The sequence below is a fragment of the Pelobates fuscus genome, chromosome 9 (assembly GCF_036172605.1).
Source record: "Pelobates fuscus isolate aPelFus1 chromosome 9, aPelFus1.pri, whole genome shotgun sequence".
NCBI classification, from domain to species: Eukaryota; Metazoa; Chordata; class Amphibia; order Anura; family Pelobatidae; genus Pelobates; species Pelobates fuscus.
This window is the reverse complement of record NC_086325.1, coordinates 164,335,276-164,349,356: the sequence shown is the minus strand read 5'-3', so window position 1 is coordinate 164,349,356 and position 14,081 is coordinate 164,335,276. Positions and strand designations below refer to the sequence as shown.

Genomic DNA, 14,081 nt, shown 5'->3' with positions numbered 1-14,081 from the left:
GCGTCTTTCTTTGGCACGTATAGCATGCTGGTGACCGCGTATAGCGTCACGATCCTCTCTCCCCCCATGTTCTCCCCTGACCCATGAACTTGATCTTGGTGCTAGAACTGGGGGGAGGAGGGGATTTTTCTACAAACGCTCCTTTTTGGTTGTTGTAGCCCTTTAAACATAACAGATTTTTGACTCATTACCCATAGAATGTGACGGCCGATTAGAACCATACGGCCCATCTAGTCTGCCCAATTTTCTAAATACTTTAATTAGTCCCTGGCCTTATCTTATACTGTAGTTAGGATGGCCTTATGCCTATCCCACACATGCTTAACCCCTTAAGGACCAAACTTCTGGAATAAAAGGGAATCCTGACATGTCACACATGTCGTGTCCTTAAGGGGTTAAACTCCTTTACTGTGTTAACCTCTACCACTTCAGCTGGAAGGCTATTCCATGCATCCACTACCCTCTCAGTAAAGTAATACTTCCTGATATTATTTTTAAACCTTTGCCCCTCTAATTTAAGACTATGTCCTCTTGTTGTGGTAGTTTTTCTTCTTTTAAATATGGTCTCCTCCTTTACTGTGTTGATTCCCTTATCTTCTTTAGATTGTAAACTCAGGAGAAATTAAATTTAAAGTCACAGGCAGTGATGCTATTTATATATATTTTTTTGTGTTATTTTGTCTAATTCCATGGTATCCAGGCTACAAGCCACTACCCTATTTGTACAACTATTTTAGAGCAAGACATTCTGGCAATAAAAGACAATCTACATTTCAATCTCTACTAATTTAAGGAAAAAGAAACAAGGTGGCATGTTTGCAATCTAATCTAACTACAGATTACTTGTGGTTTGACTAATTGACTATAAATTGTACAGTGTGATAAGAAACGGGTGAATATATTGTCAGCAACTGACGGTAAAAAAAAAAAAAAATCAATTAAAACAAATCTAGGGATGGGATTGGTGTTGTAATTGGAGATCCCTTTGGCAGTCAGTGGGTTAATCTGGATTGTAAAAGATCTTATGAATCCATCTTTAGATAAATTTCAGAGTAAAACAAATTCTAGCTGACCTGGTGTATTGATACATTCCTTTAGCCTTTGTTAACAGTGCAAGCCTAGACTTGCCAACTTCTAAACTGATCAAGCATTTCAAAACAACCTGCAGGGGTCATTTTTGTTTGGTTTGTAATAAATGGTGTGCGAGCTTATTGCCAAAGCAGCAGAGACTAAGATATAGAAAGGGGGTGTGTAACATTTTTTGCTAATCAAATAAGGTAACATACTTTTGAAGTCTACGTGCAAACTATGGTTAAACCGGTTTCCTTCTATCAAGAGGTTTCCTTGACAAGCCTTTACTGTAAGTAATCAAAGCTTTGCTTAAAAGAGCAAAGGAATAGACAGAAGTCTCTGGGACGTGTTTCTCCTGTCAGAATTTATGCAGGTTGAACAGTGAGAAGACATCCCACCATGAAGAATAGGTCTGAGATGTGCACATTCTCCTCAGAAAATTATCCAGACAAATTACTCCAACGGATCTCCCTGCTTCGTTCCCAGAATGATTTTTGTGATGTTACTTTAGAAGTGGACGGTGTCTTATTCCCAGCCCATAAGATAATACTTGCATCTGCCAGCACCTATTGCAAATTGCTTTTTGCTGACTCCAATGTTGGTGACACCATCAAGGTCAAGGATGTAAGTCGAAATGGACTCAAGACTATTCTGGATTTCATCTACTCCAACAAGCTTTCCTTGTCTTTGTCCAACATTGAGGAGACTCTAAAAGCAGCAGAAGTCCTGTTGGTCCGTGAGGCTATAAAACTCTGTTTTCAGTTTTTGGAAGATGGTTTGACCCAAGAAAACTCTTTGGACATTCTAAATATTACTAAAAGGCATGGACCAGAAGAACTGAAGCAGAAAGCCACCAGTTATGTTGGGCACCAAAATAAACATGTACTAAAACAGCCCGGAGACCTTGGTAAAATAGACAAAATGATGCTTTCTGAAATCCTGGACCAGAAAAATATCCCAGGATACACTGAGCTGGACTTGTTCAATTTCGCAGTGGCATGGTTGCAACATGACCCATCTAGGCTGCAGGAAGCTGGAGACATTTTAAAAAGAATACGGTTCTCGCTCATTCCTCTGGAAGATCTCCAGAGACACGTGAAAGAGACGACGATCATGAAAACTGACTCTAACTGTTTCAGATATCTGCAAGATGCCCTTCGATATCATTCTCAAATCTACTCGCAGCCTGTCCTCAACTGGGAGAGTGCGTCCATCCGCACAAGCTCCGAGAAGATGCTGGTTCTTGGGGGGAGGACATCAGACAATCGAGTCTGTGGGAATATGTGGGTTGAAAGTCAAGATGGAAGCTCTTGGGCTGACCTTGGGGAGCTTTGCACACCAGTCTACAATCATTGTGTAGCTGTCATCAACGATTTCCTCTTCATCATCGGTGGACAAACCAGGTTTGACCCTTCGGGGAAGCATCCTTCAAATGAGGTAAATGGTACCCCCACGTATCATGCAAGCACAAGCGCAGATTATTTTATTTTTTTTCTGCATAAAATGACTAAAACATCTTCTGCAATCAGTGAATTTCATACAATGTTATAGGAAGGTGTCTGTTTCACATAGCATGGGTGCATTTAAAATAGCTTTTTAAAATGTGCCATTCTAGTCACTTAAAGCGGCTATGTCACCTTCTGGAGTTTGCATATTTTGCAAAGACCCGCAATGGTGACATTTTCACACTTGGGGTGTGGTGGCTTAACCCCTTAAGGACACATGACATGTGTGACATGTCATGATTCCCTTTTATTCCAGAAGTTTGGTCCTTAAGGGGTTAAGGGGTTAAAGTTGCATTTTTGGTAAAGTTATAGTTACCTGATGCTGTCCCCCAAGGGCTCCACCATCTTTGATCTTCAGCTCCTGGTACTTCAACTGCCAGGAGCTGCATCCATACTGTACAACACCAGTGACCATGGTGGAGGCTGCACAAGCCTCCATGGATATCATTGTGCAATGAGCGATATAATGCCTTATTCCCACAGCTGTCACAAGCGGTGGCTGGGGAAAGTGAAAAAACTTGATAGCAGTAGCTTCGCGTTTTGTTAGGTAGGATATTAACATAAGACAAAATAATCCCTGCATTGTCTTACAATTTTTTGGTCTGCATTGTAATTCCAATATAGACTTTCTGAGCATTTCATAAATATATCTTTACGAAAGACTCAAACACCTCCCTCCCCCCATGGTGAAAGAGCGGTTTTAAATCTGCATATCTTACTAAATGCATTAGATCTAGTAATAGCCACACTCATCACACACCTTACTGAGAGTTCATACAGCAAAGTACTTTTATATGTAAAAGTACTGCACCATGTTTTTTTTTTCTTTATCTTTACAATCGTCTCTGAATATTCAGACTCCAGAGGATTATCCCGAACGGTATTTATCATCTGTACTTTGATGGGCTCTATATACTAACTACACTTGTGAGTTCAACCTTGAATTATTGACATTTCTTTGTTAATACAGTTTTACACTATTTCTGTGCCTTTGTATTACCCTTTGTCGATACTTTGCTGTATGAATTTATATTGAGGTTTTTTAGAGGATTCATTTTTATCTACCAAGTGGTTTCAATTGGAAAGGGTAAATACCATTTTTCAATTTTATGTGTGTAACACACGAGCACTGCACTTTTTGGTGAATGTTTTTCCAAGTATTACCTTACTGAGAGTGATGGGAGTTGTTGTTTTTTTATTCTAAGTCTTTATTCCAAAGCTGGAAACAGAATAATGAATTTATTTTTAATATTTCTTTGCCTTTTGTTTTATTTGGGATACTACCCACCAGTCTTGCACTTCGCCCTACTTGGTTAAATACTTCAATAAATGCTATTGAAATTCCTGAAACATAATTGGTTTCTCAAGAGCAACTTCGCCAATGCCATAGGTATTGCACTGCAAAGCATTTCGGTGCCAACTGCCGCTTACTGCTGATCTATGGTGGACACACCACCAACACTTATCAAGTGATTATCCAATATCCTCGGATGTCCCCGGTCGCCTCTTAGATGGGCAGATTGAGGTGAACCTGTTGCTAAACGCTGCCTATTTTATGCCAGCGCTGTATATGTCCCAGTTTCTTTACAATGTGGACTCAGTATACATTGAGAAATGTCATCTAGGGTAGTGTCCCTCAACCAAGTCCTCGTGGACCACCAACAGTCTAAGGTTTTTCAGTACAGTGTTCCTCGACCAAGTCCTCATGGACCACCAACAGTCCAGGGTTTTTCATTATCTACATTGGAATAAAACAAGGAAATACATAAATTCTGGACTGTTAGTGGTCCATGAGGACTGGGTTGGGGAACACTGATCTAGAGAGAGAGTTCTGTATCACAAGGTTTATAGTAACAAAAATAGAGGGGGGTACATTATAATCCATGGCCGGCCCTGGCATGTTCGGTAAACTGGGTTACATGGGTGGGCACTCCACTGTTTTAGGGCTTTAAAATGCTGGTCCACATAAGGAGTGATTGCAAGTGATTGAGAATCTCATGTCTCTGTGTGTATAGATTACAGTAGATGGGAATGAGGTTATGAAAAATAAAGCATTTTTAGTTTTTTTGTTTTAGCATTGTAAATATTAAGAATTTAAAGGGACACTGTATGTAGTGTAATTACCAATATGGACACCGCACTCTCCTGGATCCCAGGGTGCAACCGTGCCTGAGGTTGGCCAATCCTCACAATGTGATTTGCAAAAAAGTATTGATGTTCCAGGCACTCAGGTTCAATCCAGTGGGCAGATTTATTGGAGCAAAAACACTTCCATTCAGAGTTAAACCATTTTCGAGCAGTTTAACACTGAATGAAGGTCCCTGGCTTCCCACAACCCCGCCTCCACTGGAGGTGTGGGTAAGGCAGATATTACACACTTCCTTCTAGCCATTCATAACCAATTCATATCTGCAATGGGCTCTGTGATAGGATGAAAGCGGTCAGCTGACTCTCAGCCAATAACAGCCTTTACTGCGCAGGCTAATACTTCCTCATTAGACCAAGCAGCACAGACGGGAGGGGCTGCTGGAGACTCCCGTTTAACATTAAAGCATTAAAAACAGTTTAGCTCTGAATAGAAGGATGGAGCCACGGGATTGAAGTCACTAACCACTTCAAGGACATGAGCCGTTACAGTGCCTACAGTGTCCATTTAAAGGAACACTCCAACACAACCACTGCAGCTTGATGTAGTGGTTATGGTGCCAGGTTTAGTCTGGCGCCCCCCAACCTAAGTAAATGGTTTTAGAATGGTTTGACTCTTTCCTGGGGTCCACTGGGCACTGCTCCTCACCTCTCCATCTAAGCTAGCCTGGCATTGACTACAGGGAGGAGGCAGGGAGCAGCACCTGTCAAACCCCATGCATGAAACCATTCTAAAATGGTGTGACTACTTTAAATGGGGGTGGGGAAGGGCAATCTCAAGTGCCATAAACCCCCACAGTGCATTATAGTGGTTATGGTGCTTGGGATGTTCTTATAGAAATTACCATTATGGAATGACTGGTTCAAATTTGTAGCCCCTGGAAAAATGTTGGCCCAGGGCTCCTTAATAGCCAATATATGCTCTACACCATGAATTGTGAAGGGAATTGTACATTTTAGGCAGAAATAACAAAACTGGGGGAAAATAATCTCTATTATCTATTGTAACTATTATTCTAGCTGTGCTTCTTTGGCTTAAAATGTGTAATTTCTTTGTCCGTTCTGTAAACTTCACTGTTTAGTGGATGTAAAACAAGATAGTGTTTATTCACTAAACATCAAACTGTGCTGTATTTCTATATAAATAAAGGTTTCCAATCCAGTACAGTCTGCATGGTTTTGTTCTAGTCAATATATGCACTGTACGGTGTTTATTAGCCGGCGATGGGTAACACACACAGCAGCGATTTTTATTTATTTATTTAAATGGATTCCTTGATATCTGTTTTTTTCAAGAACTAAGTTGAACAATTGAGTGTTGCAAAAATTAAAGTTGTGACTATTGCTGAGTTAGAGTTTTTCCAAATTGGCCCTTTTTGATAGAATTTGCCATTTAGATTGTAAACTTGTAGATTGTAAGCTGTTTGGTCTGTTACAGGGTGGCAGAACTCTAGGGAAGGCAGCGGGTGTAATGTCCTACAAATTACACACCCTAGAAATGCTTTCAACTGCTCAGATATTTTGAAGACTTTTGTCATCTGTCTCTCAGGTGTTTCGTTTCGATTCAAGAAATGGGACATGGTTGCAGGTGGCTGGCATGCTGGAGAAAAGGACCCGGTTCCATGCAGATGTGGTCGCTGATCGCATTGTAGCTGTCGGAGGAGGAACACTTCTGGGGAATCTCACCAATACTGTGGAAGAGTATCAACCCTCCGAAAACAAGTGGGAATCCACAGCTCCCTTCCCATTAGCCATAGCTGATCATGCAGGGACAACGCACAAAGGCATCTTGTACATCTCAGGTGATAATTCCTAATGTAGAAGACTAGGTCTTCTAGTCTGTGCTTCATCTTGGTGGGACATGGCCATCTCTCTAATGTATATTTTCTTTGTTTCAGGCGGTTATTCAGCTGGTAGGACTTTGAATGATGTCTACAGCTACCTTCCAAGACTCCGGCGCTGGGTGGTAAACCGCGCTATGACATTTGCTCGTTGTGACCATGGAATGGCGACCATAGGAGATACAATATTCTGCATTGGTGGTCGTACACTGAACGCGGTAAGTTGGCCCGTAACAGAATCTGTTTCCATTTATAACCTCATTGTTATCGGTCATAAGGGAAGGATTTGGTCATCAGAGGATCAGGCAATAAAGTGTTGAAATGGACTACCAATAATGTACGAGACATTGCAATGGAAAAATTAATGAACTGTGGATTTGTAGGATGTAATACAGAGATGGAAGAGATAACGACTGAAAAGGTTATATGATATGATAGTGGGAAGGGTTGTGTTTATAGAATATGGCAATGACAAGGATAATGAGTGTGTCTCGGGGAAAGACGAACAATAATACACTTATTTTGTAATTATACAAGATGGGATACAGAGAGATATTGGGCGGGAAGGGAAACTCTAGTTGTATATTTTTATGCATATGATTATGGAATCGTAAAAAAAAAAAAATTCTAAGCCCTAAATCACCTTACCTTTACCTTTCTTCCTAGTGCTTTTCATTGTCCAACCAAATGCTGATTGTTCACCTTGTGTGCACAGACGCCAGTTGTAAATGCTAGAAAAAAAAACAGATATATAAGCCAGCCCAGAAAAAAAAAAAGTTTTTAGCTGATAGGACAATGAGATAGTTCTACACCCCAGGTAACAACATATTAAATATATCAGGACTGGCAGAAACACTGCACAGATATGGTCTTTGCACCATAACCACTCCAGCAAGTTGAAGTGGTTATGGTGCTTAGAGAGACAATTTATGTTAGTGGAATTAATGTCTAATTTGTATTAATAGATCTCTGTGGTATATACCATACCATGATTTCCATAATATAATACACTATGATAAAATCTAACAAACATTAATCTAAGACTGGGTTTGTTTTTATTTGTTTCCCACAAGGCCAAAAAATGGATCCACGTGAATGAAACCGAATATTACAGCCCTGCAGCCGACCAGTGGAGCTTGTTGAAGCTTTCACCATTTAACTGCTGTCAGTTCAGCATCCTGACCCACCAGTCCAAGTTGTACATCACCGGTGGTGGCTCTTTGAAGAGCATGAACAAAGAAGATGGTGTGTTTGTTTATGACCCCGAAGCCAAGACGTGGTCAAAAGCCGGGTCCTTACCGCATCCATTAGTAGATCACGCTTCCTGTGCTATCAAACTGCCGCAGCAGATGATGGACAAGCTGTCGGAGAAAGGAGAGCTGAGCCCAACGAGTTCCAACAAGAAGAAGTCCACGCTGACATTGTTTATCACAGGAAAACCAGACCGAGACGCATGACACTGCAGTGTCAGTCAACCAGAATGAAAACGTCAAAATCCGTTGGGATTTCAAAGTGAATTGAAAATTTAAGGCCAAAGTAGCTGAACCCGATGCATAGCTGGCTTGGAGCATTTTTCACAGTTCTGCTATTTTGGCCTTCAATTCGCCTTGAATTCCCCTTGAATTCCCAACAATTCTCACATTAGCAGATAGCCCTAAATATTTACCAATGTTTATTGTTATAACTTTCCAGTGAGTGAATATATGAATCATTCTGTGCCATCAGTTCGTCTGTAGTAATGTACAAATTAATTTGCTGCAATATCGTGATTTTCTCTATTTTACTGAAATTCACATTTTTCCTTTTGTGTTGTTGGATAAACAAATAGATCTGGTTTGTTTTTGTTCTAAAACTATTGCAGCCTCTCAATGTGCACGTTCCCCTACAAGAGGTGATATTGGCTTCCTTTTCTTACAGCATATTCACTAGCCCTAATCCCTGCCCAATCTGTTTAAATGCCGCTGTCACGAACGGTGGAAGGTTACTCGATCCTCAGTGCTTTCAATAAAGATATTTTTTTAATAAAAAAAACTTATGGAAATACTAAGCATATACATATGGTTGAGTGCGATCAGGGATTGAAAACTTTTTGATTAAGCACATTGTAAAGTGAGACATCTGATTCTTATGAGGAACGGGCAGATTCTTAGGATCCAGAACGTAGGGGTAAATCCTTGTATTTCGGTGCAAAGGCAGCTCCTTTGGGCCCAGAGTAAAGGGTCTTCACAGGGTCTTCATAGGAAAGCTGTCTGTCTCTGAATGAATCAACAGAATATTCTTTACTACACAAAGGTGTTTGGAGAACAACTAGTGACCTGCAAATTTTATACTAGACTATATGGCTAATATGTCCTAACGGTTATGTGCAAGCCTCTTCTTCAATGGAAGGGTAGATGTATGTGTTAACCTCATGTGCCACTAGAGGGCAGTGTAATCCTGTACAATATACTGTCCTGGGTTTGAGAAATTCAACATAATGATTTTATTTTTTCAGTTTTACAGCGTTTGCACCCACCTAGGCATCACGGTGCATTGCTCTGTGATTCTCAATTCTCTGACAATGACGCACGTACATAAATTGTGCTTTTTCAGGTACTCAGAATATTTATTCGAAAAAAATCAGTGCATAAATAGAGCAATGTGTCATGCCAACATTATAATCTTCTTTCACATCAATATGGTAGACGCGGTACCTGCGACGTTCAGTCGCGTGAACGGAATAATCTGATCATTCTTCTGCTTATTGACATCTACCAGGATGACGCTTATCTCTGCTTGACGTTACGGAGCCATCCAGACCGTTCACCCTGTAACGGAATTCTTCCCAAATCTGTAATTTACAGAAAACATTGACTCAATTATTCTCTAAACTGGGAATCAATCGCAGGGAATTGTCCAGGCAGAGAATATGAAACTTCAATGCCGAAACAGTCAACAGACCTAATGACATTTTAAAAATTTTATTTTCGCTAAACAAGCAATGGCCAATAATTAACAATACATTTTAGGTTATATATCTACGGTGGTAGAATAATTCCTCATCTCTGATATATTCTCTGCCAATTTGGATAAACATTTTGCACTTCTCTTGTCCATTTTTTGCTTTTCCCAGTGTTTAATGAATTAAGAGTTGTGTATTATTGTTAAAACCAGCGATGGAGTCGATTATTAGTATTATTATTTTATTATTTACATAGCGCCATCACATTCCGTAGCGCTGTACAATGAGTCGATAAAAGTATATATTTTGCACCCTGGAAAGAAAGCTGCCATAGAATTCCTCTATTCTAATAACTGGAAAATGTCCAGTCTTATGATACGATAAAGAAAAAATAATCACAGTTTTGGTTGTCATGATGCAGGCCAGGATGCATTTGTGGATATACAGGATTACGCCAAGCAGCATTGTCACTTCAGTGTTGATATGTGTAGATATTTGCTAGTTGCACCTCCAGCACACGCGTGATGGGTTATAGAGTTTTAACACCTTTGTTACCGGAAGTGCAAATCCACCCCCGGCAGAGTTATAGGTCAATTCTGTGTAATTACCATGCACAGAATGTCATTCATTGGCTGAGAGTGATCAGCCAATGAATGGCCGGCAGTATCGGATACCGGCTTTCGCAGCTCTGCTGAAGCGGTTGTGTCCACCAGTCATAAAGGACACTCTGCGTCCGGTAGTGACTCAGGGAAGAGGGCAAATCGTTGAATCTTTGTTTACATTGTCATGAAACAGTTTCATATTTTTACACACATAAAACTGGTCAGTATACATTGAATATAAAAAAAATAGCTATCAATAGTAAGTTATTCTAAAATTACAGGTAAATGCACATCTTAGGTGCAACAAATAGAAGTAGGTATTAACAAATACTCAAAAAAAATAAAAAAAAAAAAAGTCACAGAAAACATTGATGGATAAATGTTGCATTATTATAAAGAAACCTTAGCAAAAAACTTATTGCGCTATGACATTTATCACAGAATGGGAGGTTAGGAGTTCCGAGACAGATACACCTAGTAAAACATCAGTGCATGGAATGAACCTAAAAAATGAACGAATGAACAAAATAACCATCATAAGAAATGATAGGGCCATGGATAGGAGTAGAAACGTCCACCAGATAGGTCTCAAGTGCATGTCGACTTGAATGGACTCGCTGACTGTCCTGATATTGGGTAGACAGGCTTGATCTTGTGCACGCCCCATCACTCAGAAGAAGTGGTATGGTCCATTGAATTCCATGTTGAGGTAGCTGTCAGGGATAGACCCATGTTGTTCCAACTATGCCACGGACAGCACTATGCGTTTCCCAAGACAAACAGTGAAGGCAGGGGGCTTACTAACTCTAAATCATGAATCTTTATTAAATGGGAACAAATGAATTAATATATGTTACATCTCCTGTAATTGTATGGGGCTGTGTTATATCTTTATTGACACATACTGGTTTGTAATATAGCTCCACAAAAAGGGAATCGAATTGTTTTGTGCAAACAGTAAAATTAATGAGACAGCGTAGAATATTAAGCCCGTATATTACAAGAGACCACTGCTAGTCGGTGCTTATTTTGTATATTTTATTATTTCATACTGTAGAATTGCCTCTGATGGTTGTAAATACATCACGCTAAACGCAGACATAATTGCAGGAATAGACACAATTTAAAATGCCAGGGGAACAATTCTTTGTAAATCTATCTTTACAGTTTTGTAAATACAATTAACATGAAAGTCATCTCAGAAACCCCGAATGCTTGCTTCAAAGTATATGGGCTGCTCAAAGTACACATCCGAAAATTTCTTGGTGGTAAAACCTGAATTTATATCCAATTTTAAAAACGCGTGGGCCAGGAGTTAAAGAAACATTGAATAACGATAGGTGCTTAAGCCGTTCACTCTTGGGAATATTTTGATTAAATTGGATTTTGATGTCAGTCAACTATAAGTCACCGTGATTTTTTTTTTTCAATGCAGCTGCTTCAGCCTGTATGTTGCACATCAGTTATCAAATTAACTTACTGTTCAGTGATTAAGCCCTCAAGAAGCTTAACATTCGTGTGTGTTTGTAATAGATACACTGATAATGGAGTCCGTAGGTGAGGGCAAGGGAGGGCACTTGCCCCCCTGGGTTTTTCAACTTGCCCCCTCCCCACAGGCAGTTGGCCCTAATGTGCTTTTTTTTAATCTATTTTCCCTCGGACTGTGACAGCTTGTGTCAGTCCGAGGGAAAGAAGGAGGGAGGTGCTGGGGGCTGGTGCGGCTGCATTTAGGCTGCCAGAGGGCCGTGTAAGGCTCCCTTCCGAATACCCGGCAACTCTATGCTCTGCCCCCTCATTCAGACCCTGCCTCATGCACGCAAGCCCCGCTCCCACAATGCACTCACACTGCTGACCTCGCCAGGAGGAAGAGGACAGAACATGGAGACTTCACCTCCCAGTCTCCCACGGCCTTCTGTGACAGGTAGGCCTCAGCCAATGACAGTGATTGTGTGTGTGGAACAATGGATGAAGGTTGCCTGGTCTGATGAGTCTGTTTTGTGTGCATAGTTTACCTGGGGAAGAGATGGCAGCAGGATGGGAAGAAGACAGGCTGGGTTATGCTCTGGACAAAGTTCTGCTGGGAAACCTTGGGTCATGGCATTCATGTGGATGTTACTTTGACACGTACCACCTACCACCTACCAGGAAATTGTTGCAGATCACGTACACCCCTTCATGACAGTGGTGTTCCCTAATGGCAGCTGACTCTTTCAGCAGTATAATGCACTCTGCATGAATGGTTTGAGGAACATGACAAATAGTTCAAGGTTTTTCCTTGGACTCCAAATTCTCCAGATCTTAATCCAATTGAACATCTGTAGGCTGTGTTGGAACAACAAGTCCGACCCATGGAGGCCCCACCTCCCAACTCCCAGGATTAAATCTTTAAATCTTTAAAGCATCTGCTGCTAATGTCTTGGTGCCAGATACCACAGGACACGTTCAGAGGTCTCGTGGAGTCCATGCCATGAGGCATCAAAGCTGTGTTGGCAGCATGAGGGTGGACTTGGGACATGAGAATGGCTAATCACTCATATTGGATAATCAGAGGAACACAAACCCAATCAGACACTAGAAGGAACCCTCTAATAAAATAAAAAGAAGACATGTGGAGTAAGTGCAGCAATGTCTGTGATCTTCCAATTTATTGCATCACATAGAAAAGGCTTGGATACGCACAGCATCTGGTACCACCACCATACCTTATTACCAATTATTGAATCTGTGTCAGTCTGGAAACCCGAGTGGGCATGGAAATCACAAAATGGAAACTACTGTTTCACACAAACGGTACAGTATTCAAAACTACCTAATCAAGACAGCATGGTCTTCGTGTTTAGACTGTTCCTTCGGTCTTCCGGTCATATCCAGGAACCATCCATTCTTCTAGATTTTTTATTTGGCTCAAGCCATACTCTAGGGGGCAGTAAAGTATAGAATAAAGATCACGCAAAGTGGTATTGTTCATAACACAAGCTGTGTGAAAGGTGACTTCTCAAACAGTTTGACTACTTTCCTTGGGAGGGTACCAGGACATGTCTGGCACAATAACCACTTCACCAGGTTGTAGTGGTTATGGTGCTTAAAGTCTTCTTTTAATCCGTTAAATAAAAATAATTTTGCTAAGAAAGTTCTTCATCTTAAGCAAATTGTGCACCTAAGAGATACCGTGCAGAGTTATAGAGTTACACAATGTATCCCCTTTTCTTGGTTGCTGGAATGCCTCACTGTACTTTTGAGCAATACAGGCACCTGTACCATGCTCAAGGAGGGTGAGGGAAATGTTATACACTATCCCTCTGTGCCATGCACAAGGAGGGAGAGGGAAATGTTATACACGATCCCTCTGCGCCATGCACAAGGAGGGAGAGGGAAATGTTATACACTATCCCTCTGTGCCATGCACAAGGAGGGAGAGGGAAATGTTATACACGATCCCTCTGTACCATGCTCAAGGAGGGTGAGGGAAATGTTATACACTATCCCTCTGTACCATGCACAAGGAGGGAGAGGGAAATGTTATACACTATCCCTCTGTACCATGCACAAGGAGGGAGAGGGAAATGTTATACACTATCAGTCTGTGCCATGCACAAGGAGGGAGAGGGAAATGTTATACACTATCCCTCTGTGCCATGCACAAGGAGGGAGAGGGAAATGTTATACACTATCCCTCTGTGCCATGCACAAGGAGGGAGAGGGAAATGTTATACACGATCCCTCTGTACCATGCACAAGGAGGGAGAGGGAAATGTTATACACTATCCCTCTGTGCCATGCACAAGGAGGGTGAGGGAAATGTTATACACTATTCGTCTGTACCATGCACAAGGAGGGAGAGGGAAATGTTATACACTATCCCTCTGTGCCATGCACAAGGAGGGAGAGGGAAATGTTATACACTATCCCTCTGTACCATGCACAAGGAGGGAGAGGGAAATGTTATACACTATCCCTCTGTACCATGCTCAAGGAG

General features: G+C 41.1%; 1 protein-coding gene across 1 annotated transcript; it reads left to right on the top strand.

The window, feature by feature from the left end:
• The first annotated feature begins 1,233 nt into the window (after positions 1–1,233).
• On the top strand, positions 1,234–8,518 carry LOC134572640 (kelch-like protein 9). Its single transcript, XM_063431727.1, has 4 exons — positions 1,234–2,508; positions 6,271–6,523; positions 6,620–6,780; positions 7,636–8,518. The coding sequence occupies exons 1-4, from the start codon at positions 1,471–1,473 to the stop codon at positions 8,017–8,019; spliced, it is 1,836 nt and encodes a 611-aa protein (XP_063287797.1). The 5' UTR covers positions 1,234–1,470; the 3' UTR covers positions 8,020–8,518.
• Positions 8,519–14,081: the final 5,563 nt, after the last annotated feature.

Excerpts from the sequence above, each read along its gene's own strand:
- LOC134572640 (XM_063431727.1), top strand. The coding sequence starts at position 1,471 with ATGAAGAATAGGTCTGAGATGTGCACATTCTCCTCAGAAAATTATCCA. Across the intron at positions 6,524-6,619 it reads AGGCATCTTGTACATCTCAG|GCGGTTATTCAGCTGGTAGG; the intron begins GTGATAATTCCT and ends TCTTTGTTTCAG. Across the intron at positions 6,781-7,635 it reads GTGGTCGTACACTGAACGCG|GCCAAAAAATGGATCCACGT; the intron begins GTAAGTTGGCCC and ends GTTTCCCACAAG.